Below are 23,799 nucleotides of genomic sequence, written 5' to 3' on the forward strand. Positions count from 1 at the left end.
CGTTTATAGTCTCGTGTCTCATGTTTACCGCACCAAAGCTCTCCTCTGCTTTATTTTTACTCAGATGTTAACAATCTTTTCAACACTCATAGGTGATTTTAGACATTAGATCTGTATTTATAGCAAAAGTGTTTTTGTTGTAAGTGGATATCACACTGCAAATATGGAGGTTCATTTGCAAATACTATCATTTTCCATTTTAACTGACCAACCAGATATGTTTTAATTTCCACTTTCATAAAACAGAAGTTTCCATAGAACCATGCAACAATTTTTAAAAGGAAAACAATCTAAATTCTTACATTTTGAGGAACTATTAACATTAGAAAGATTGACATGGTGATTGCCGGAATAATTTATGTCACGCTTACCAGATGACCCTATTTTAAGCCAGGAGCTGGTAAGACAGTACAAAAACACAGCAACTAAATTATACGAATGTCCTGATTCTCAGTCACAAAAACAAACTGATTTAATTAAATTCAATAACAAGATGCCTGATATAGAACAAAGGTCCCTTTCAGTAAGAGGCGAGGACTCAATAAAACCCTGCACAAAGTTACATCTCTTTGTAGTCGTTGTTGCTTCTCCTTGTAGTACTATTTTGGTTACTTTTTTTCTGGTCATGTTGTGTCCCTTATGGTAATTCGGCATCTATATGAGGACAATAGTAACTCTCTGTGGTTGTAATTAGTCTGTTTTGGGTTATTTTGCTTCTCTTTATGGATATTTTGCATCTCTTTGTAGTTATTATTTGTCCCTTTAGGATATTTTCTGTCTCCTTTTGGATATTTGTTGTCTGGTTGTGTTGCGTCACGTTTGTGCTATTTTGTGTCTTTGTGGTAGTTCAGTGTCTCTTTGGCACGTTCAGTAATCTGTCCATGGGGTTACGATCAGATCTTCAGTGCAAGTCAGTTCTCCTTCTCCACCAAACCGGGAACAACCTTTTCTTTATGTCTTTGTCTATGTATTATCATGTTGAAACTGATAAGTCCCTTCCACAAACTGATGAATAATCATGGTGTGCTGTTGCAGTAAACGAGAACTCACCTGAAGGTCACTTCCCTTCTCAATTAGCTACTCAGTCCCTGAAAGCAGTTTAATAATGATAGACGTCAATGTTAGACAAATGTAGTGGAGTTAAAAATACTCCCCTCTGAAATGCAGTGCATTAGAGTTATAAAGTGGCATGTGACTAAAATACTAAAGTAAAGTACAAGAACCTATAATCTGTATATGAGTATGCATAGCCCTTTACAGTACTTAAATGTATCCTACTTATTGACACACCACCACTGGAGACAGGCCCCTGGGCGACCAGATCTTAACATTTCCAGATTCAACATTCCCCTAATTCACGTGTACAGTATGTTTAAGGTAAATCAGCACAGGAGCTTAAAACAGGCTGTAACAATACACACAAAAAAACGAAATTGCTGGCCTCTTACAAATACGTAAGTGTAAAATAGAACAAGATGAGCCAAAAACACGATGTAAAATTAAATACTGTACAGTAGAATACAATATGGCTTATTGTATGCAAACAGATGAATGGTATGAAGTTGTGAAAAAGATCAGGAGTTTTATAGTCCTATGGCCTGTGGGATAATAAAGCTGTCCCTGAGTAAGGTGGTTTTTGTTGAAGATACTCATGTAAAGTACCTCAAAATTGTACTTAAGTACAGTACTTGAGTAAATGCACTTAGTTACTTTACAACACTGGTTGGGACAGTGTTGTAAAGTGTTGTAAAGTGGGACTGTGTGTGCTGTTGTTTGCAGATGTTCATTAGCATTGATATGAGCCTCTGAGCCCGTAGCCCCGCCCCCTGATCGCTGATTGGCCACACTGTTACCGGAGCTGTCAGCCTGGGGAAGGTTTCTCCGCTCTGCTGTCCCAGTCTTCAGCTCCAGAGCGACGGGCTGACTGCAACTAGCGGCAGGCAGGCAGGCTCGTCTTGCCTTTTGTTAGCCATAGCTTGGAAAACGCCAAGGAAAAGACAGAGCCGCATCCATGCAGTAGCACACTTTTATTGGAAAATGATCATCTGTACGAGTAAAATGGAGTACCCCCTGAGAACCCAGTGTCAGCGCGTGCACAAACAGGTAAGCTGACAAGAGACGAAGCAGTTGGAAATAGTTTCAGCACAATTAAAGCTAACGGCTAACTGTGTCGCCTGGGTAACGTTCATTCATTTGATAAAGGGATTATTTTACATCAGAGTAACAACTCGTCTCTTAACCACCTCTTTCATTTAGCTTTGTTGTCTTTTTTTAAATTTAAATAACATGTTTAGACAGGAAACAGCTTATTGACAATATGACTATTGCAGTTTTAAACAGTTTTAAATATCTCAACTTTTTTACTTGTCAACTAGAAGCTAGCTAGTGAGCAAAAATAGCATTACCAAACTGATTTAGTTAGCTAACTTAGCTAACGGTATATAGAGCAATCATGCTAGAGTTGAATCAAACTGAAAAGACAATCAAAAATAGTTTTAATTGTTTAATTCGGGGTAATGAGCTGCCACCTTTTATCACCATCAAGACACCTTTAATCCTTTACATCTCCAGCCGTTTACATGTCAGCTATATCAAGGTATAACAAGCTACCGTAAGACATTAATATGAACAAAATCTGTTTGTGCAGCCACTGTGATGTTATGCCTTCACAATCCATGTAACGAAGACTATTCCTTTGTTGGTTCACCAGTGGTGATTTGAGTGCTTTCCTTTACAGTACATGGTTATATTTAAGGTTCACAGTCAAATACTAATGTTTAAATGCAGTAACAAATATGAATGTTGCAGTACGAGGAGAAATCTATAGGTGACGATGACATCATCTGAAGATTTAGGAAAAAAAGTGTGCCAGTTTTGGTGGCTGTGGAGTAATGCAGTGACATTTATTCACCATAAATAATATATAAGCAATGCTCTAGGTGACCCGACAGTGTAAATGCGTTTAATCTATGAGGCCATATGGGGATTGTTCAGTCCTTTTTACTGCAAGTCGCTATAAATGTTGGCGACTTTTATTGTGCTGTTTTTTGCTGGCTGAACTGGACTGCCAATCAAAGTTGTTTTTCTCCTCTGTGGCTGTTTTTCCATTTTGCAACAGAAGGGGGGCGCTGTCCCGAGTGCAGTCCAAAAAGCCATGTTTGCTGCAGATTAGAGTCCAGAAATGGAGCAAAACAGGGAGGAATGTGAGCAACAAGGGATTCAAAACCCTCCACTTTGGGTTCAAGTCCAATATGTGTTCCGTTCAGTACCCTTCTCATTGTGTTATGTTCATATTCATTGACATTCACCTTGCATTTTTCTGCTGGCATTTTTCTGTACAGGCCATTTGAGTACGTCATTGTTATAACTAAATGGCAAACAATCAGTATTTTTGTTGAGACCTATGCTTATGCAAACCATAATAACCAGTACTACAGCTCCTTAAAGACATTGCACCCCAAAGCTGTTTAAAATAAAGAAGTATTTAGCAGGCAATTTAAGCAACACCACATTTGAGCACCAGCTTTTATAACCCGCTCGCCCTCGGCTTGTTTTTGAATTACCTTGTTATCCGTCTTTTGTCACTGCTCCCCCCCCCCTTTTGCTCTACCTGCCTGCCTTGTTTTCTGACAGGTCCAATAATTCATCTGCTGTATATGGGCTCGGCTTTCCCTATTTTTTTTTTGTCATCCTGCAGCACAGTGTTTTGTTTGTCTTGGTTGTGTTGTATCTGCTGTCCTTACCCTCCCCTCTTCTCCTCCCCTCTCCAAACATCTTTGGGCTGCAGCTGGTTTGTTTTGCGCTACACTCTTGAGTTCAGGTTGCAAGGCCAAAACCGGCCCTGGCTGCTTGTGTTTCCGGTAATTTTTTTAAGAGGGGGGGGGTTAATGCTGCCAGAACACCGGCGCATGATAAGGACGGACCCCCTCCAGGCTCAATTGGAATGCAGATTGAATGTCCTTCTCCTGTATCCGCAGCAGCCCCCCTCCTGCAGCCCACCAAAATCACACTCATACTGTAGAGACACTACATGCACACATGCACGTCTCATCTCAAACTGACACAATTCCCCTTAGAGGACTGCTTGCATCATTTTTCCACTTCATTGTGTGACATCTTCATATTCCTGCCTGTACAGTGCTGCTGTTTTGTTTGTCAGCCTGCCATCAAAGCCTCTCTTTGTCTGCATTTACCTTTCCTCCCTTCAGCGACGTCACTCCTGTTTTTCATGTCATCCCTGCCTCTTGTTGCTCTCTGATCAATATACAAATGACCTTTTTTTTGAATGTCAAATGATCTGCACCTGTAAATGTTTTCCCACAACAGGCCCTCTGTAAGCTTTTTAATTCTTCTTCTATCTTTTGCAACCAGGCCACAAGTTTGAATTCATCTTTTGATTTGAATACAGCAGGGCTTCAATATCAACAGAGCCTTCTCGCTTTTGTCACCCCCAAGCTTGTTTTTGACTAGGAAAAAAATGGCTTTGTTTCCAAATCCTTAGCTGCTGGGCGTACTGTAAGCAGTGCACAAAGCCTTAATATCTTTCTCTATGAGACTGTTTGCTTCTATGTGAAACCAAAATATGCTTGCTAACAGCTTTTTATTTTCGTTTAATGCGGGTGTTTTTTTCCTGTGGGTGGACAATAAGGAGCGTATCGCCTTATCAAAAGTACGGCTGTCTGCAGCATCATGTGGGCAGGCAAAAAACTCGAAGCAAAGTGCATGGGTGTCTCTGGACACAATCTCTGCAAAACATGTCTGTATAAACCTTATTTCCCTAGGGTGTATTAATCACAAGTATTGACTTGAAAGTGTTTTGATAAATGGGCTGGGATGGATGTGGGGAAACAATGAAATATTCATTGCTTTACTGGTCAGACATTTAAGATGTTTCTTGTTTTGGTTTCAGTAGTTTCAAAATCTTGGAATCTTTTAAAAATGACACATAGCATAATCATCAACTTACTGTATATTGTCTCGAGCTGCTGACTGCTGACTTTCAATTTTGCTTTCATGTTAAGCTGTCAGCTCACTCAGTTAAAACTGTAGGATGTGTTATTTCCTGCTGTGCTCACATCAACTGTAGTTCCTGTTTCAGAATTGACTTTCTGTCGCATTTGTCCAGACATGTTTATGAAATTTCATGAAACACCAATTTCCTCTTTGATGGGGTGATGCTGTTGAGGACAATTCCCGTCTCCTCTGTCTGTACATGAGTAAGTCTTGCCACTTATTTTCTGTAGATTTGACACTGGCTAAAGATCAAATGAATGACAAAACTAGTCATTTATTTTCCCACTGGCTATGAGGAGTTTGTGTTCTCATGTTTACATATTGTATGTAAATTAGCAGTGGGTTTATCATCTGGCTGTGCAGCCCAGTCTCTCATTTCAGTTTGAACATTTTCTAACAGCAACAGTTACATTTTCTGAATCAAGCTTATGCAGATATTGTGTTTTCCCTTCACACTGTGAACAAAGAGCTCACACAGCCCCTACTGGAGCAAGTAGAAGTCTGTGTTATGCCCAGATTCATTGCGTCACCTGGTTGCTCACGATGACCCACTTTGATAAGGTTTTGCCAGAGACTCAGTTTTTCTTGATAGTCTGTTTTCTTTCATAAGCAGACGCCATATTTCCAGTGTTGTATTTGGGACGTCTGGTACAGGTCGTAAATCTGAGACCCGGAGTACATTTATTGTTTTGCATTCATACCGTCAGCTGTGCACTGCAACAAAAAAATGTATTCTGTACATTACAAAAAAGTGATGTTCATTCAACAGCTATACATCAGCTGACTGTTATAGTGGTGCAAGTGTCAGCTTGCCATCACATACTGGCAGTTACAAAAGTAGTTGCAGATTTTTCATCTATAAAATACTGTGTGCATTGTGTACATCTTGGTCTCCATTCTTCAGTAACGTGAATTCATTAATAACTGAAAAATAACTTGTTTAATTTTTTACTCGAATATTGATACTTGTTTCATTAACATAATATCAATCAGGTTAATAAATTGACTACAGAACCACAATTTCTTAAACCTCTGATTAAGGAGTGTGTGGTTTTACTATTACAAATTAAACGGATGATTGAACAGTTTCACATGGATCAGTCATTATCTGTTTGTGTTGCGATCGTAGCTTATTCTACAGTGACATGCTGGACAGAATTAGTGGTCTCCCTGCATGAGAAGTCCTTGACAAGTCGACCTCAAAGCAGCGACCTCTGTAAGGCCTTTTCCTTTAAGTGACCGAGCCGGTTGGTGCTTGATGAAGCAGTAACGTAGATTCTGCAGCCCAGAATACTAATCAGCAGCTCTTGTGTTTGCAGAGAGATACTTGTGTGAATGTGCTCTTGTCAGGAGGCCTTTGATTGGCAGGCCCCTGTGTACTCTGCCCTCCAGCCTGTCCTCATGTCCGCTGACAGACCAGAGTGGGTCAGGGTCCGACTATAAGGAGGTTTTATTTAGTGCAGTTCATTCGCTGCCTTTTAATCCTCCTCTTGACTTTCCTCCATTTTATATAAACTATGAGATGAGGCTAAAATACACGTCATCATTAGATTTATTTAATGTGTGTTTCTAGGTCTGAGCGTAAATAGGTCAAGAGGTGGAGTCTTGTGCAGGATCAAACCCTCGTCCACTGTAGAGAGAAGTGAAATACCACATGAAGCCACTAGCCAGATAAACATGGTGGTGAATGCCAAAGAGCCGTGCTTGGCTAAAATGAAGTAACATGGTCCGCTCGTGGACATTTTCTCTGACTATCCGTGACATGAACTGAGCTGTCGGTGAAAGGATTAATCCTAGACAGCAGTTTGTGCTGTGACAAGTCCTCGCCAACATTCGTACAATTCCAACTGCAGTGAAGCATTTGGTTTTGATCAGCGCTGCGCTCTCAGGTTTCACATGCAGGCGAACCGAGTCGTCGCCCAAGGCTGAGCTTCTAAACACCTTTTCCTAGAGGCCATTGTATGATGGCGAGGGAGGAAATAAATGGCTGTGCCTATGAGGGCAGGACAGCTTCCCTCTCCTCATGGGTCTGTTTCTCTTGGCCTCGGGCTCCTCGGCCCAATCCCACCTATGTTTGTGTGTTTGGCCTCATCCACTTCTTTGCTACTGCGGAGCTTCCCTCTTCAAGGCCTCATAAGCCCAAATTTCACATTAGATTCTTCTTCTGCGGTTCCACCCAGCATTAAATCCCCCTTTCCCCTGGGTGTAAGGTTTTCCTGGTTTCATCGTTGTATCAGTCCATCTATTGAGTTTGTCTACTGCATCCACTTTTAATTAACAGATGTGGATACCCATATGGCTCAGCTACATGTAGTAATAATAATGTTTATGAGGCTTTAGATCCTGCTGCAGCCAACACAAGGTGGCGTCTCGGTGCCTGTGGAGCTGGCGGCTGAGCACTTTGTTTGCTTGTTTTAGTTGCAGAAAGAATAATGTAAGGAATGCACTGCCTTGCCACCGGCGCCGGTATCCCAGCATCGCGGCCGCTGTTCCTTCAACACTCTTGAGCTGATTTAAGGTGTGGAACATGACTCCAGTCCAAAGCACAGTCGGTGCCCGTCGTCACACGGTGTGGTGTGCTGAAGCCGCACTTTATCTTGAGCCAACTTTTCTTGGCTATAAAATAAGTTCTAATAAATTACCGAAAGGACAGTCCGCCCTGTGGTACTGTTTTATTACGTCTTATCACCATTTATATGTAAGCAGTATTTTATTGGAAACTTTTTACACAGAGTACAATGTACACAAAATCAAAGAAAACATTTATCTGACATTTATGGCTGCATATAAGGTTTTATCAATTAATCTAGTTTTATTACTCAACATTCCCATATCCGATCAACTGGAATCCGTTTATTTTGTTTTTTTTTGCTGATATACTGATTTAAGCAATTATTAGAATTATTACAATGTATGCCAGTTCATCTTCTGTTGCTAGATAAATCAATAAATGTACCTCGTTTCAGGTCCAATGACTTCTGCCTCAGCATCAAACACATGATCACAGCTATAAATCATCCCCCGATTTTACTGCAACAACAAACGGAACAAAGATTGTGCTTCTCCCGTCAGAAACCATCTCCTCTCTGCCTGCTCTCTGTAGGTGATGGTGAACGGAGAGAAGGAGCGCGTGTCGCTGCTGTTCATGAAGGCTCTGGTCAGCAGGGGCAGCGTGGACGCCGTGTCGCAGCAGATGGCCTCTCACCCGCAGTACTTGGAGAGCTTCCTGCGCACACAGCACTACATCCTGCACATGGACGGGCCCCTGCCGCTGCCGTACCGCCATTACATCGCCATCATGGTCAGTGGCCTTTCTGTTCTCGTTGATACAAACCCAGGATCTCGCCATTGTACTGTAAACAAACCGATAGTCGATTTGGAAGCTGTTCTCCAGCAGGGATCATAGAAGTATTATTCAAAATGAAAGAATAACACGCTCGTTTGAGAAATGTCTGAACTTCTTCTTACTTTGCCCTTCAGGCTGCAGCACGACATCACTGCAACTACCTGGTGTACCTGCACTCAGCCCAGTTCCTGAGGGTGGGCGGGGACCCTGTGTGGCTGCAGGGTTTGGAGGCAGCCCCCCCTCGACTTCGTCTGCTTGACCACATCAACAAAGTGCTGGCCCACCAACCCTGGCTCACTGCCTGCTCACACATCCAGGTACAGCACAGCAAAACGCAGACAATCATTTTTTAAATAAAGCGTAACAAGAAAGTATCAAATGATTCCCCATTACAACTTACAGAATACACAATACAGAAGTGAGCTCTCAGGGTCAAGGTTATAAACCTATGAATTAAAGTTTTCAGTATGCGTTTGCAAGTTTTAGTCTTTATATACGTTTGTCTATTACACTTCTTCAAATCATTTTCTTGTTATCAAATTCTACAAATCCAGACTGCATGTGAAAAACAGCAGGTTTTAATTGTGAAGCACAGTGCCCTCTGCTGGAGTGTCACGTCTGATTAATTGCTGTCTTCTTTTTTAGGAATTGATATTTAATAGAAAACTTAAACTAAAATAAATGTATGTTCATTCTCATTACACTTTTGTTTTTTTAAATAGCCTGGCAATATATTTTCATTGAGTTAAGATATTTACACCGCTCATTTCAGTTTCTGTTTACACTAATCACCCTGCTCAGATGCACACTAAGGAGTATACAGAGCTATAAACCGTGTCTGACCCTGAGCTCTGTCTGTCAGGCGCTGCTGAAGGCAGGCGAGCAGTGCTGGTCTCTGGCGGAGCTGGTGCAGGCCGTGGTGATCCTCGCTCACTGCCACTCCCTCTGCAGCTTTGTGTTTGGATGTGACACAGACTCAGACCCTGCCTCTCTCTCCAAGTCTCCTAACGGCACCCCGCCCACCTTCTGCCCCTTCGATGCTGCCAACGGCAACGCCAACGTGCCTCAGACGCTCGCCACTCCCTCCGAACACATAACTCGAAGACGGGTAACAAATCAGACCTGTATTCTCTTAAAATGAAAATCACTGATAATTGCAGAACAAAGTACAAATATTCCACTTGCAAACATGAATAAAAGATACTTTTATAATTACAAAAGTGTACAGTAGGGTGATCATTTTAATCTGATACAGCATCACAGAGCTCTTTGTGTAAATGACAGATGCATCTGAATCTATAATGTAAGATTGGATTGTTCATTGTTCAGCCTGTTGTCTGTTCCTTCCTGTAAAAATGCTTAAAGGTTTATTAAACCTTATCTGTGTTTGTGTGGACAGTCTCTGGACTCCAGCTGTGACATGGTGTGTCTGAAGGAGAAGATTCAGAAGTCTCAGGAGGAGCGAGAGAAGAGAGAAGAGCGGCTGCTGCAGACACAAGCACTCCAGCAAACAGGTAACCAACAGAAACACACAGGCAAGAAAACCCCGCTCAGATGTTCCCCCTCACTTCTGATGGTTATCTCGAGCGCTACATTTGAGGTCACATGGTGTGAAACTTGAGCAATCTACATTTATTGACGCACTCCCTCTGCCTCCCCTCCATCTCTGTTGCTTTCACCGTCTCTTTTTTTAGACATGGAAGAAGAGGAGGAGATGATATGCTTTGCAGACCCGACACGTTTCATCACAGACCCCGACTTATGCTACCAGGAGTTTGCTCGCAGAGAGGAGGACCACTTTCAAGTATTTAGAGTTCAGGTGAGGATCTGTCACAGTGGGTGTTAGGGCTCGTTATCCCACGGCATCAGAAAATACCTTCCACTTCTTTTACACATGACTTCGTCCCACAGACCCAATTGAGATCCTGATGCCATACTGTATGGTTCTTTAGGGAAAGAAATCACAAAATGATTTAGAAGATTGGAGAAGCAGAGAAAAAATGGCTTTACAAAATGATGTTGTTTTTACCTTTTACCTTTTGGGATTTGTTCCATCTTTGTTAAATCACATCTCACCTCTTTAAGGCTTCTTAAATTATTCAAATAAAACACCCGTCTTATTTGAACTGCTTACAAGAGGACGAGGGTTGGGAACCACTGCCGCACTTTAATATGTGATGATCTTTAACTAACATCGCCACCTTGCTGACTTGATGTGTTGTTTTCTCTGCAGGACTATTCATGGGAGGACCACGGCTTCTCCTTAGTCAACAGGTTGTACTCGGACATCGGCTACCTCTTGGACGACAGATTCAGGAGCGTGACGACCCTCCCCTCGATGCACAGCCCCGACCTGAAGAGGGCCATCTGGAACTACATCCACTGCGTGTTAGGAATACGGTGAGACACAAACACCCTTTGAGACTCGAACTAAAGCCCTGCTTTCCTTTTGTGTTTAGTAGATTAAATGAATGTTGGTTTTTGGTTACAGGTACGATGATTATGATTATGGAGAAGTGAACCAGTTGCTGGAGCGGGATCTGAGGCTGTACATCAAGTCTGTGGCCTGCTTTCCAGACGCCACCAAAACTCCAGTGTGTCCGCTCAGTCTGGCTCCGCTCAAACCTTCAGAGCGGGTAAGAGCCCCTTTAACACCGCTGTACCAACTATCTTTGCTACATTTGAAGCCTCTATCGGTGTTTGTCACTACCCGATCCGCATCCCTACCCGATCCGCATCCCTACCCGATCCGCATCCCTACCCGATCCGCATTGCGCATGTGCGAGATGGTCCGCCATATTGGACAACTCCATACGGCAACTCAAATAGGACATTTGACGTCTAGACGGCTGCCCGATTTGCATTGTGCATGCGCGAGTCATAAACGTCTCAAATATCTATACAAAAATCTTTTATGTTATTTTATTTAATTTTAAATAAAATGAAGGACATTCACAGTTAATGTAATTAGATATAAATTATTAATGCCATCGATTTTTTTCAATATTTCTTCAGTATGTATGATAGCTGTCTAACAGAAGCTAAATCCATTTCTCACTTATTCTGATAATGTACTCAACCCAATAAAAGGAGTTGTTAAATAATAGTGAAGTCACGTTGTAATCACAATAACTCATCTCTCTCGTTCAGATTAATATTGTCAGGTTTTTTTTGTTTTCTTTTTCTGCTTTGCCAAACGCCACTGTGTCAAGTGTCCTATTTGAGTTGCCGTATGTAGTTGTCAAATATGGCGGACCATCTCGCACATGAGCAATCGGGTAGTGACAGTGTTTTATTGAAGCATTATTTGTATGTTGATTTGTTTGTGACGTCACTACTCTAGAAGTACATTTAAAAAAAATCCTCATACAAAATCCTTAATTTAAATAGTGATTTATCAGAATTCGAAGTTGAATTTCTTTCTTTCCTTCACTTTCTTTTATGAATATAACTTTTAACTGAGGGAAAGCTAACAGGTTTTTTGAATGCAATGAAAATGTTGTTTTTTGAAAGCCTTAAAGGTGGGGTAGGTAATTCACATCAGAAACACTTTTTGTTATATTCCATGGAATGCTCTTAACATCCCGATAGCAATGAATATATTAAATGCTTTGACAATAAATACATTAAAAAAATGTCATCTGTGGAAGCCGTAGTACTGTAAAAAGCACAACCAATCATTTTAGCCGGCCGGCTAAAATAACTGGATGGCCTACCTGCCTGTCAGCCTTCCATCTGTGCACAAACTTATCTCGTGCCCTCATTGGTCATGTGCACGTTCGTGTGTGTTGGAGGAGGGGCTCTGTAAGGAAGTCTGAAGGAGGGGCAGATTTTTTTCGGTTGCGTAGTTTCAAATTCTAGCGCACTCGAGCTGGTTTCTCCATTCTTACCTACCCTATCTTTAACGCCCCAAAAGTATTTGAAGCACAATATGTTTGATCATTTTGGAATTGATCACATCTTTTTTCAATAATTTTTGAATTTGAGAGGTTATTGTGAATGTTTGGATTGTGGAATGATGGGGAAATCATACACAGCCACCACTCGAATGTAATTATAATCATAGTATTACATTAATAATAATAGTGTAGTCTTTTCTGTGTCTGCAACTGTACAGAAATACTGCCTTTAAGCAGGACGACTAGACATTAAAAAGAAAACAAATCAGCAAAGCTTTTAAATCTGAATATCAATATCAGGAAATAGGCTTCTATCTATTTGGTGCCGTCCTAATCCTCACTGTTGACTCTGAACCCTGTGAGGCGCTCCGAGTGAACCCCATGTCCTCCCCTCCCCTCAGATACACGTGAACCTGCTCATCATGGAGGCCCGGCTGCAGGCGGAGCTGCTCTACGCGCTGAGAGCCATCACTCAGTACATGATCGCATGAGCGCTCGGAGAGGCACCGAGCTAAATAACTCTCCGCCGGTACAGAGAGACGCAAGGATGAAGAAATCTCAACAGCAGACGGTGGGACGAGAGGGACACTTTTAGGGACACAGAGCTCATGGTTTTGTAGCTGTGTCTCATGAATGTGCTTTTCTGTTTCTCAGATGTAATGTATTTATACCATAGTGTGCCACGCCCCCCTCCTCACGCAGATTCTCCTGTTGTGAAGTCCTCTCATCAGACATCTCGGCTCTCAAACATTATGTGCAATTATTCCTAGAGATGTTTTAATGTGTACCTTTTTGTTTTGTGTTCATTCTGTACGAAGCTGCTCGGTAGTAGCAGTGTTACAGCGTCCAACACTCCCCTTAGTTTGATCGGTCTCCTTTTTGTATTAACTATGCTTTCCCCAAAAAATATCGTTTTGTACACGTTGAATGTTAACGGGAGACCAGGTTATTTTTGTTGACAATCCTCGTCAGTGTTGGAGGAGGACAGTGAGTGGACCGTGAAGGACGACCGTTTTGCCCTCCCTAACATTTCGTATTAATGCTGGTCAAGAACAAACACCACAGTGACACTGCTGGAAGTTATCACATCACTATAGTTTCTTTTAATAAGCACTTTTTTAAACTTTATATATTTATAATGCAAGGTAATAGTAGACATTGAGACGCACGGTGTGTGTGTCTGACGCCTTTCTTCTCGACTATGACGTGTAACAAATATTTTAGACTGTTTGTCGTGTAACTTTCAAATTAGCTTTTGTTCTCAACCCCAGATTACAGTGAATTATTGCTCTACTTGTTACGTTCACGTCAGCGCTGACACACAGAAGGATTTTGAAGATAATAATGTTTTCAAAACATAATTTACGCCTGATAAGGAAACGTGTAACTAAACTTAGGAAGTCATTGAGGATTAAGCTGAGCCATTTGCTAAATGATTGTTTTTTGCGCTTCAGAAGTGATCAAATCAGAGACTGAATTTCAGACCAAAGGTCATTAAAGAAACATATTGAAGGATTGGATGGATGGAAAATTCCCAGTCGATCTGCACTGGTCATGAGTTGAGTTCAGACGTTCTGCTCAAAGCTTTGTGTTCAAGCTTTTTTTGTGAGCTGTAGCAAAGCTGATTATCAAGTAGAAATCCACGGTACAATTTGCAAAGCAGAACAATGTGCAAACTATTCGTTGAAATACTTGTATCTTGTTTTCTGTCTTTTTTATTTTTATAGTTTTTGTTTCTGGGTAGGACCTGCATGTTGTGCTGCAGCTCAGGTAGACGTAGAGTTTTGACAGACTTTAGAATTAGTAGCTGCAGGATGTAGAAAATAAACAAGTGCATATCGAGCATGTCAAGCAAAGCGCTGATAACACAGGTGCCTTCAGGATACAGCTGGATGCTGCTGAAGTGGAGGGGTGTGACTACTGGAGGCTGGATGTGGGCTCTGGTGGCAGCTGGGAAACCTTTTAAAACACGGGTTTAAAAAGTCCCTGCATGAACGGGAACTGTTTTTTCTTGGCGTTTGTCAGTGTGTGTCCTCTATCAGACACCTGGGAGCCCCAGCAACTCAGCAAAGAGCCTTTGACACAGATGGATGTTAAACATGTTCAACTTGAGCAGATAAAAAATAAAGGATAATTATCTTTAAAAAAACAAGAAACTTCTTAAAAAAAAGAGAACAAGTGAAAAAGCAAAAAACTGTTTTTTGAAAATGTGAAGAAATGTTTTCTATAAAGATGCTCTATGAAAATAAATCCTGTCTCCTGTTTTACTTTCGTCTCCAGGAAACCTCAATGCTTTTCATAATGTGGTAAATCACACAAACCTTAAACTGTAACCAAATAATATCGAGCAATCCTTTTGTTCTCACTTACTCTCCACAAGTCAGACTTTTGTTTTCTAAATCTTTCCACCACCTGACCGTCTGCTGATCGCCTGTGAGGTTGAATCAAAAGCAAAGGAAATAAGACGGAAATGTACTTACTTTTCTGCTCAAACTACTTTTTCCAATCTCATGAATATATTTACTCTCCTGATATATGACCAAGAAGATATGATGGAGAGTTAAGTATTTTTACTTTCCTTTAATCTTTCTGATTAATTACAATTCAGGGGGAAATGTTGTACTTACCTCACTTCAGTTTTATAGTTTCTTCACACACTAAAAAACAAGTTTATAATTTAAATGTTTTGTTATAAGTGTAACAACCCAACATTTTATAAAATCAAATGTTTTTTTTGTTTTTTTTATTATACTAAAGTTACATTTTCCTGATTAAATACTAAATGTACTTAAGTACCCTTTTTCGAAGCAGGACATTTTACTTGTAACAGAATATTTTACGTAATTTCTCAAAAAGTCCTCAATCCCTGCTTTTATTAACCAGCCTTATGGGTACACATTACATGTACTGTTTATCTGACAGTAGCTGTGTGACAGCAGCGCCCCCTGGCGGCTGAACTGAACACAGTCTGACTTCAATGAAACAAAGAGTGAATAACTTTGAAACCAAAGACACAGACAGTGGGTTAAACAGTTTATTGAATTTATTTCTGCTTTTCAGAACTGACTGTCATCTCTGGCTGACTTTACAATGTGTAAAGAAAGATAAAGAGGTAGGGGGGGGTAAAAACTATCAACATTAATCAAAAATCATAAACATAATTGGCTTATGCACAACTCATCATTCCATGTCCACCCCACCCTCCCCTTATGAAAGAAAAACCCTTGCCGAATACTAAAATACTGAGTAAAATAGGGGCAATTTTAAAAGTTCAAAACAAACATTAAGGGACTAACTGCTACTTAAAAAACTGAAGAACAAAATATGTAGATAAGTATTACATAGAGGGGGAGATACAAGGGGAGTAATAACACCACACCTGCCCTTTTTTTTTTTTTTTTAAACGAGGCAACAGTAAACTAGAGACATCAAACCAACCACCGCTCCTTTACATGCTGCAAGTCTGTCCTTTAAATGTTAATAACATTTCCAACACATGGACATTAATTCAAAATAGGGGGCAAAATAGTTGCATTATACAACTTTCTAAAAATGATTACATGTTATGATTTAGAAGAAAATCATGCACTTTGAACAAGCTGGTCTCCTGTTTCCAGATCTAATTAATGACCAGTTTGGAGAAGGGGGTTATCATATTTATATAGAAAAACATAAAAAATGAGGAAGGGGAAGGACTTTTGATCGTGTGCTAACTTCTAACCTAACACCACATCCAGATCCTGGAGCTGTGTACAGAGAATTCAAAAGGTCCTGATATGCACCCATTGCATCATGGCGTACTGCAGGATACGTCACAAATGACATCTAGCACCGTTCATAATGTTTAAAAAAAAAAAAACTGTGGAACGAAAAAAAAGAGAGTGCTTTGTACAAATCAGAGGCTAACATACCTGCAGTGAAATGATGAGAGTTCAAACTGCAGGGATGTTATTTCTGATCACAATTATGAACAAAAGTATTTAAATACAAACACAAAATGTACGGGGGGGGAAGAGGACAAATAAAGTCCATCTTGCTACTGAGTAAAGTCATGCTATAGTGTTTTAAATATTGGCAGTAAAAAAAAAAAAGGAAACCCAAGGGATCGGCTATCACTGATACACAGGGCTGGAGAGCTAGAAAACACTTCTCTAAATAAAAAAAGGGAAGTCAAATTTAAAGTCAACTCTTTTTAAGACAGAAAATCCTCCAGGAAAACAAAGACGTGAAGGTTTCCAGGCCAGAGACAAATGGGTCAAATATATGGATTAGTTTTGCTTTATGGTCACGTGATCATAAAGCAAAACTAATCTATATATTTAGTGATCATAAAGTTGTTTTCCTGTGTTTCTTGTGAGCGACCCTGAGAGGTAACGGTTGTATCAGTCTCGTTTTGAGATGAGAATCCGGCGGCATGTTGAAAGTGGGACTCTTTCTCTTTTGGATTCACGATTAATGCAGAAAACAAAGAGGCAGATCATTGGGAATTTAAATGGTCAAGTATCGATGCACGTTGCCTCACTCTACAAGTCAGATTCTTATGTTACAGGCATCTTCTGCAAAGCTTATGTACACGAGATACTGTGTCAGGCCCAAGCGCTCCCTACATGCCATGCAAATATTAGTGTTCCTTTGGTTATGTAAAAAAATCTACATGCATCTCATTCTTTACAAAAATAAAAGTATAGAAAATTACCGTTAAAAATTATCTGAGAATGCTTCCTCCAATGTAAAAAAACATTACTTGTCATTAGTAATATATTCATATGTATTAATATCTCATTTATTACCTCGTCTAAATTGTATATTAAAACTATAATCAAATATATTCTTTTTGTGTACTTCTCACACAGAGAATTAATTTCTTGAATAATTAAAGTCTCAACATTTCAGGAAAATGTTAAACAACAAAACCCTTCAAGAAGTGATTTTTTTTTAATTTCCTTCAAGATTTCATTTAGTTCTCTCCATAAATCTGCATAGCGTCTCATCGTGTACATGTGCAACACGTACTTTTATTTATTTTTTTACAGGATTTAAACTCATTTGATGAAATGTTATAACCTAATGTGTCTACTAGTTTGGGGTTCCTGGATCGCAGGAAACCTAAGTGCTGTGAAAATGCACAGGCTCGATGAAAACAAGAACGGAAGAGGAGATAATAATCAAGTAGATGTCTGACAGTGGTGGCATACTGCTGTCTGAAACAATATAATACTTGGCCAACCAATCACTTGTTGGCAAATCAATTTACCCTTGAATGCCCCGTGTATAAATTCAAAAATCACATTTCTTCATTTTGTTAGTTTAACTGCACATCAGGGATAAAAAAAAAACACACCCTCTAACTGACATCTACCGCAACACACTGGATTGAAGTCAAACTAGCCAAACTGCAAATACAGACCCTCTTAACTGCTCACCAAATTCCATTGGAGAAAAAAAAATGTATCTTCTTTTTTTCCCCTCTAAAGTGAGAAATTTAAACCGTACACATAATTGTAGTTTACAATTGGGCGAGATGTCAAATCAAACATGTTATACCTCCAGTCGCCCAGTCTTTTATCTTCCGTCTGTTCGCAACACAATCCTGTGAGGAGGCTTCTTCCTCCGACAGCATTTGGTCTGGCAGTTCGTGCTCGTGTAGTAAGGAAAACTGGCCATTTCTCCAAAAAAACAAACAGTCTATTGAGTCTTCAATACCAAAAGTAGTCCCGTACCGTATCCACCCTAAAGCTATTCTGGTGTAACAAAACTGAAGTATAAACCCCCAGCAGAGGGGAGTTCATGATTTGTCTTTTCACTCTTTAAAACACCAAGTCACACGTCTTTTAAAAAACATCAGTTCTGGTTAGAAGAAAAAAAGGTTAATCGGCTAGCAGCCAAATCGTTGCAAGAGTTTGTTTTTTGAAAAAAGGGAGAAATATTGTGCATAGTAGCATGAAGCTCCTCCCTGTCCTCCGCATGTCTTGGCACATGACATGGGGGGGGGGGCTCTGTCTTTTACGTCCGAGAGAAGCATCTTGTTTTAAAATCCAGCCAGCAGGGAGGAGGAATGCACCGGTTGTTTTGAACGATTTTGAGGTTTCATTGATTGGAGATCAGTTCCTGCAAGACAAAAGGATAAAACGGTCTTTCGTGATGATATATCGTAATAAATCTTTATGATGTACTTAAAGTCATATCAGCTCAATCACTGTAAATGTAATCCATGTGTACTGCTCTACATGGTGTTGAAATGCTCATCATTTCTACATAAATGTCTAATTGAACTGCTGAAACAACTTCAAAAACATTCATCTGCTACTCAGTAATATGTATCTAATATCTAATATATATCATTCCAATAACTTGTATATAGACTCGTACTGCACTATTCCACATGCTCACTTTATTTTATAACTATTTTTCTTTTTGTATTGCTCTTGCTATCTGTATTGTTATTATGTTGCATTGTTGGAGTAGCCTGTGACATAAGATTTTCAACAACATAATTACTCTGTAGCTATGTCAGTTTGACAATAAAGAACCTTGAACCTTGTTTCATGCCACAAACCGTCCAAAGCCCAAACATATTCAATTTACAGTGATACAGGTTAACAAGTGAACCTTCTAAAGTGTTTTAATTCATTAGAATTTGATTATATTTGGTTAACCTAGACGAGGGCTGCAACAATCAGTTGAATACTCAGTTAGTCGATTGAGGACAAAGTCATCTCTAACTGTTTTGATAACCAATTGAGGGTTAAGGTGTTTTAAATATGGACATTTCACACTTTTATATCATATTAAACTGAAAACATATCATTAGAAATTGAGAAACTGGTATGGACACTATTTTCTGTAATTGTATAACCCGAACAATGAATTGACTGATCTAGAAAATAATAATCGATAATAAAAATAGCAAATTGCAGCCCCATTCACCAATAGTTTAACTGATAGAGGAAGAGTGATGAGCGTACCTGGCTGACTGGACAGCGGAGGACTTAGCTCGGCACCCAGCTGTGAGCAGAGCCCTGTGTGGAGGCGGGGCCGGCGTAGCCCTGGCCTCCAGGCAGGATGGGGTCAAAGTTGAAGTCGAGGACGTCTCCGTCCATGAGGTCACTGTTGATGATGTAGTCCACGTCACAATCCAGGTTCTCGGTGAACATGTCAATGTCCAAGTCTGTGGGCAGCCGGTCCTGCCCGGGCTGGAAGCAGGATGGAGCTCCAAACTGACCCAACTGACCCAACTGAGCCATCCCCAGCAGGCTGGAGCCAGGGTGGGCCGCCCCGGGGTGAGAGCCCCCCGCTGGCAGGGCTGCGTGCTGGGCTTTGAGGGCGGAGAGCTGTGACGGGTCCTGAGACATACCTGAGAGGATCATCCCCAACCCCATCTGTGAGTGGTGCTGGTGTTGTTGTTGTTGTTGTTGTTGTTGGTGCTGCTGCTGCTGCTGCTGCTGCTGCTGCTGCTGCTGTTGCTGCTGCTGCTGCTGGAGGTGGAGGTGGCGCTGCTGCATCTGCTGAAGCGCCATGGGGGCCACCGTGTTGGGCTCCAGCCCTTTCCCCAACAGCAGCTGGTTGGGTTTGGACCTCACGCCCACCACGGATGAGCCCAGGCCCATCATGCCTCCAGGACTCTGCATCAGGGGGTCCACCTGGGTCATCATCACGTCACTGGGGGGGGGGGAGTCGGAGGTGAGCAGCGCCTCCAGGCTGGAAGGCACATGGCTGGTGTAATGGCCGCCCCCACGAGAGCCAGAGCTGGACATGGGGTTGAAGAGGGAGTTGCTGAAGGATGACGGCTCTTTGCTGCCACACTGAGAGGCCTGGGTCCCGCTGTGAGGGGGGGGGGCCGGCGGGAGGCTGGACTGCTGCAACTGGTTGAAGGAGGAGAAGCTGGAGCCGCGGGGCAGCAGGGTGGAGGCGGAGGGCAGCGGGGTGGGAGGGGCCGGGGGGGCTGTGCTGGGACTGGCCCCTCCCTGCTGCCCGGTCATCAATGTGAGGCCGTCGATCAGATCCAGCTCTTCCATGAGGGTCTCGGTGAGGGTGGGGGTCAGGCTGCTGGAGCTGTATCGGCCCAGCAGGCTGTCCTCCGGCAGGTTGTCGTCGTCCTCGTGTCCCGGAGCGATGGGGGACAGACGCCCACTCAGGGTGCTGGCGTTGGAGCTGGTGCGTGGGCGGAAGGTGGTCCACATGTCAGAGTCGTCCAGGCTGCCGCGGGACGAGGGGCTGCCGCTGTTCACCCCCCATTTGGGAAACTGCTGGGATGAGTTGGGGCTGTCTGCGCCCCCGGAGCCTGTGCTGCCGTCGCCCTGCAGCCCCCCTCCTGCCCCCCCCAGCCCGGCGGCTCCCGCCTGCTTCTTGGTCTGCTTTGCCCTCATGCGGCTCTTCAGCAGTTTGCTGCTGTTGTCCATGGAGGCGGCGCGGCGGCGGGGGGCTTTCCCCGTCTTCCCTCCTTCTGGGTTGAGCATCCACCAGGAGCTCTTTCCTGTCGATTCATTGTGTACCCTCAAGAACTTGTTGTGGAGTGATAAATTGTGGCGAATTGAATTCTAAAACAGGAGATAGAGAACATGAAATAATATGAAAAATGATGCGCAGTGGGCTTTCTTTCATTAAACATGTTTTCATTGTTTGATTAATCACAATATTAAATATTATTTGGCTCTGCCAAAGTTTAGATCACCCCACTTGCTTTGTTTCAAGGGGTTATTAGTCAGAACTATATTTGCCTTGCTGAAAAAAAAAAATTCTAAAAAACAATTAAATAAACGTAAACAAACAAAAAGGAAGAAGATTGAAGACATTAAAAGTGCCGGCACAGTATCTATATCTGTTCAAATTGAACAATTAGACAGTTTATCATCACGCAGTCAGTGTTTCCCATACATCGATTCATTCTTTATTTTAGTTTTTATTTTGTAAATTGTATATTACATTTTTGGGAGAATAAACGCCACAGATCCTCAACCCCGTGTGTCTCACTCATTAACAACGCAACACAGAGCAACAAGAACGTTGTGTGCTACAGTAGCCATGAACTCGCATGCATTTTGTTATTTGAGGGGAGGGGGTGGATGCGTGGGCCACCCGAATAGGTTAAGGGGCCTTTGGCTTTTCTTGCGGGGGGGGGCGGTGCCCCCACAAATAGAATTCTGTGGGAAACACTGCGCAGTCATATATGGAGATAATTAAAGACATCTATTAAAGAAGACAACATATAATACCTAAAGAAATAAAGTTTTACACTTTTTTTGAAAGAGGGTTTTTTCATACATATACAAAATTAATAATTATATTAAATTATGTTCCGCCATTTGTCGTAAATTGTTTTCCATATTGCCCAGCCCAAGTAATATGATGGTTATCTGCATACCAGTGTTTCTATGGTGCAACATGAATTGTAAAGCTATAAATATATAACTTGTGCCACATAAAGCTCTACAGTCCACCTTGATGCAGTAAACATGTCCACCTCCCACATGCTCACCTTCCAGCCAGCCGAGCTGTTGCTGTCTCCTTTGTCTCTGAAGTAAGGCACCGTCTTCACCATCCACTCGTAGACCTGCGCCAGGGTCAGCCTCTTCTCAGGTGAGTTCTCGATGGCCTGGCTGATCAGGTCTGCGTAGCTCTGGTTCCCCCACGCGTTGCGGCGGGAGGACCCTTTGCGGGGCGTCGCTCCTCCCCCGCCGGCCGCGGCCCCTCCCTCCGCCCCCGCCTCCAAAGCCTTCTCGGGCTCGGACGTGATTTGCTGGGGCTCGGGCTTGTCCTCGTCCCCGGGCGGGGTCCCGGCGGAGGACTCGGAGCCATCCGCCCCCTCCGGTTTGACAGCCGAGATGTCAGGTCTGGGCAGGGGCCATGTGCAGGAGCGGGGCCTGCTTTGCGGCTCAAAATCTGGATCAATCGGTGGCACCGAAGAGTCCTCCATGGTGGTCCTCTGAATTTACACTCAACCAAAAAAATATGTCACGACTTAAAACATCTACTCTAAAAAGTTAAGGTAAACTTTAAGTGTATGATGAGTAAAAAAAACTGACACAAAAACAATATGCTCCAGAGACTGTGGGGCCTGGAGAGGAGACGGAATAATCTGGGCACACCAATAGCCTCGGTTAATCCTCAGATTGGAGATTAGGGAACCCAAATAATCTCTTTAATAGTAACTATCATAAACCTTCCGATTTATATAGAAAGAAGGAGGGCCGGGATGAGAGTCCCTTTGTTTGAATGAAATAAAAACAAAAGTGGCAGAGTGAGCACCAAAACATCTGGTTCTACAGAGGTTTTGGTTCCCCTGCAAATGAATACCAAAATGTTAAAGGTATATGGATACAAAATAATGCCATTCCTGTTATTTAACAATTTAAATATTTTTTTAAATGGTAAATGTTGTGAAAAATATAATTAGCAATGCTAAACAATATTTTTTGAATAAATAAAAAATTAAGAAATATTTCGTACAAAATGTATCAATTTATATTTAAATGGTCTTATTCAAAACAGGGAGGGTTTATATGTTTTACTGTAAAGCTATGAAACTACAAACAGGGATTACAAAGGATCTTCTCAGGAGCCCCTGTCCGTATCCACTTGTAAACAACGTGATGTCTGTGATCTACACAAGCCAAAGAAAACATCCAAACAAACTTCAAACAAATAAATAACGTAAAAAAACCTCACAACCCAGTCCGGTAAAATCAAAGTTAAGTGTAAAAACTAAAAACGACTGATCATCCTAACAACAGTTTGTTTGCAACTGTAAAAAAAAAGTGTTTAAAAAGCAGCCTCCAGCTCCTCGGCCTGTAAGTAAAAGCCGCTAAAAACTAAAAATCAGAAAAATTTAGAGCGGGGGAACAGGGAAGGGATTTAGGTGACTGACAAATGGTGTTTATAAAGTTAATAAAAGTGGAAAGATGAGAGAAATGTTTGCGAGTAAAGTCCGTGCTTCAGGTCTGCACGATCCGCCACATTGCGGCCAGGCGCATGTCACCATCTGCCATGTTTCTGCTGCCGCCGCCGCACACGATGCTCGAAGAAGCGGCTATAAAACCCTCCCAGCGAGGCCCGGAGCTCGGTCGATCCGCCACCAAGTACCGGAGAACAAACTAGAAAGCGGATTCCCGGGTGTTGGGTGAAGTTGTGTGTCCTCGGCGGTGTGTCGGCTCCAACCCGCCGCACTTTGAAAACAGCACGATAGCCTCCGTAACGCTAGCTGCTTAAGCTCCTGCTGTACTCCAGAGTTTACAATCCGTGAAAAAGTCCGTGAAAAGCTCCCGATAACTTCCACCAAGTGGCCGATTTTAATCCGCGATGAGTTTTTTAAAACTTCCTGTCGTCGTGGCTGTCCAAATATTCACTCCTTCAGTCTCTTTTTGAGTTGTTTTGTTTTGTTTTGTTTTGACTCGAGGCGAAGACTCCCTTCTGACGTCTGTTTACCACTGTCAGGCGAAGCGTTCTGCGCCTGCGCACAGGGGGTTTCTGGGAAAAGGAGTCAAACATGTGACAGCAGCACAGGCGTAAACAGCAGCTGAATGAGGCAACATGTAGGCTACCTGC

The 23,799-nt window shown here is 42.0% G+C and overlaps 2 protein-coding genes across 3 annotated transcripts; one reads left to right on the plus strand and one right to left on the minus strand.

Annotated features, from left to right (window-relative positions):
- The first annotated feature begins 1,906 nt into the window (after nt 1-1,906).
- si:zfos-80g12.1 (sestrin-3) lies at nt 1,907-14,508 on the plus strand. Of its 2 annotated transcripts, none has more exons than XM_034137473.1 (9): nt 1,907-2,103; nt 8,117-8,314; nt 8,494-8,676; nt 9,222-9,467; nt 9,759-9,873; nt 10,054-10,178; nt 10,593-10,759; nt 10,851-10,995; nt 12,660-14,508. In XM_034137473.1, exons 1-9 carry the CDS (start codon nt 2,038-2,040, stop codon nt 12,747-12,749), a joined length of 1,335 nt encoding a protein of 444 aa, XP_033993364.1. In that variant the 5' UTR covers nt 1,907-2,037; the 3' UTR covers nt 12,750-14,508. The 2 variants fall into 2 exon arrangements, with proteins under 2 accessions (XP_033993364.1, XP_033993373.1); XM_034137482.1 differs by lacking the exon at nt 1,907-2,103 and adding an exon at nt 5,119-5,216.
- A 770-nt stretch (nt 14,509-15,278) lies between these two features.
- Nucleotides 15,279-23,799, minus strand: foxo4 (forkhead box O4). The gene is made up of 3 exons (XM_034137231.1): nt 21,734-23,799; nt 19,224-20,795; nt 15,279-18,366 (listed from the first exon to the last, which is right to left on the minus strand). The coding sequence occupies exons 1-2, from the start codon at nt 22,169-22,171 to the stop codon at nt 19,248-19,250; spliced, it is 1,986 nt and encodes a 661-aa protein (XP_033993122.1). The 5' UTR covers nt 22,172-23,799; the 3' UTR covers nt 15,279-18,366; nt 19,224-19,247.

Source organism: Trematomus bernacchii, unplaced genomic scaffold, assembly GCF_902827165.1.
Source record: "Trematomus bernacchii unplaced genomic scaffold, fTreBer1.1, whole genome shotgun sequence".
NCBI lineage: Eukaryota > Metazoa > Chordata > Actinopteri > Perciformes > Nototheniidae > Trematomus > Trematomus bernacchii.

Bases quoted from the DNA above. Each gene is read 5' to 3' on its own strand.
- si:zfos-80g12.1 (XM_034137473.1), top strand. From the start codon at position 2,038: ATGATCATCTGTACGAGTAAAATGGAGTACCCCCTGAGAACCCAGTGT. The intron at 2,104-8,116 runs GTAAGCTGACAA...TGCTCTCTGTAG, and splicing joins GTCAGCGCGTGCACAAACAG to GTGATGGTGAACGGAGAGAA. The intron at 8,677-9,221 runs GTACAGCACAGC...TCTGTCTGTCAG, and splicing joins CTGCCTGCTCACACATCCAG to GCGCTGCTGAAGGCAGGCGA.
- foxo4 (XM_034137231.1), bottom strand. From the start codon at position 22,171: ATGGAGGACTCTTCGGTGCCACCGATTGATCCAGATTTTGAGCCGCAA. The intron at 20,796-21,733 runs GTGAGCATGTGG...CTCCTGTTTTAG, and splicing joins ACAGCTCGGCTGGCTGGAAG to AATTCAATTCGCCACAATTT.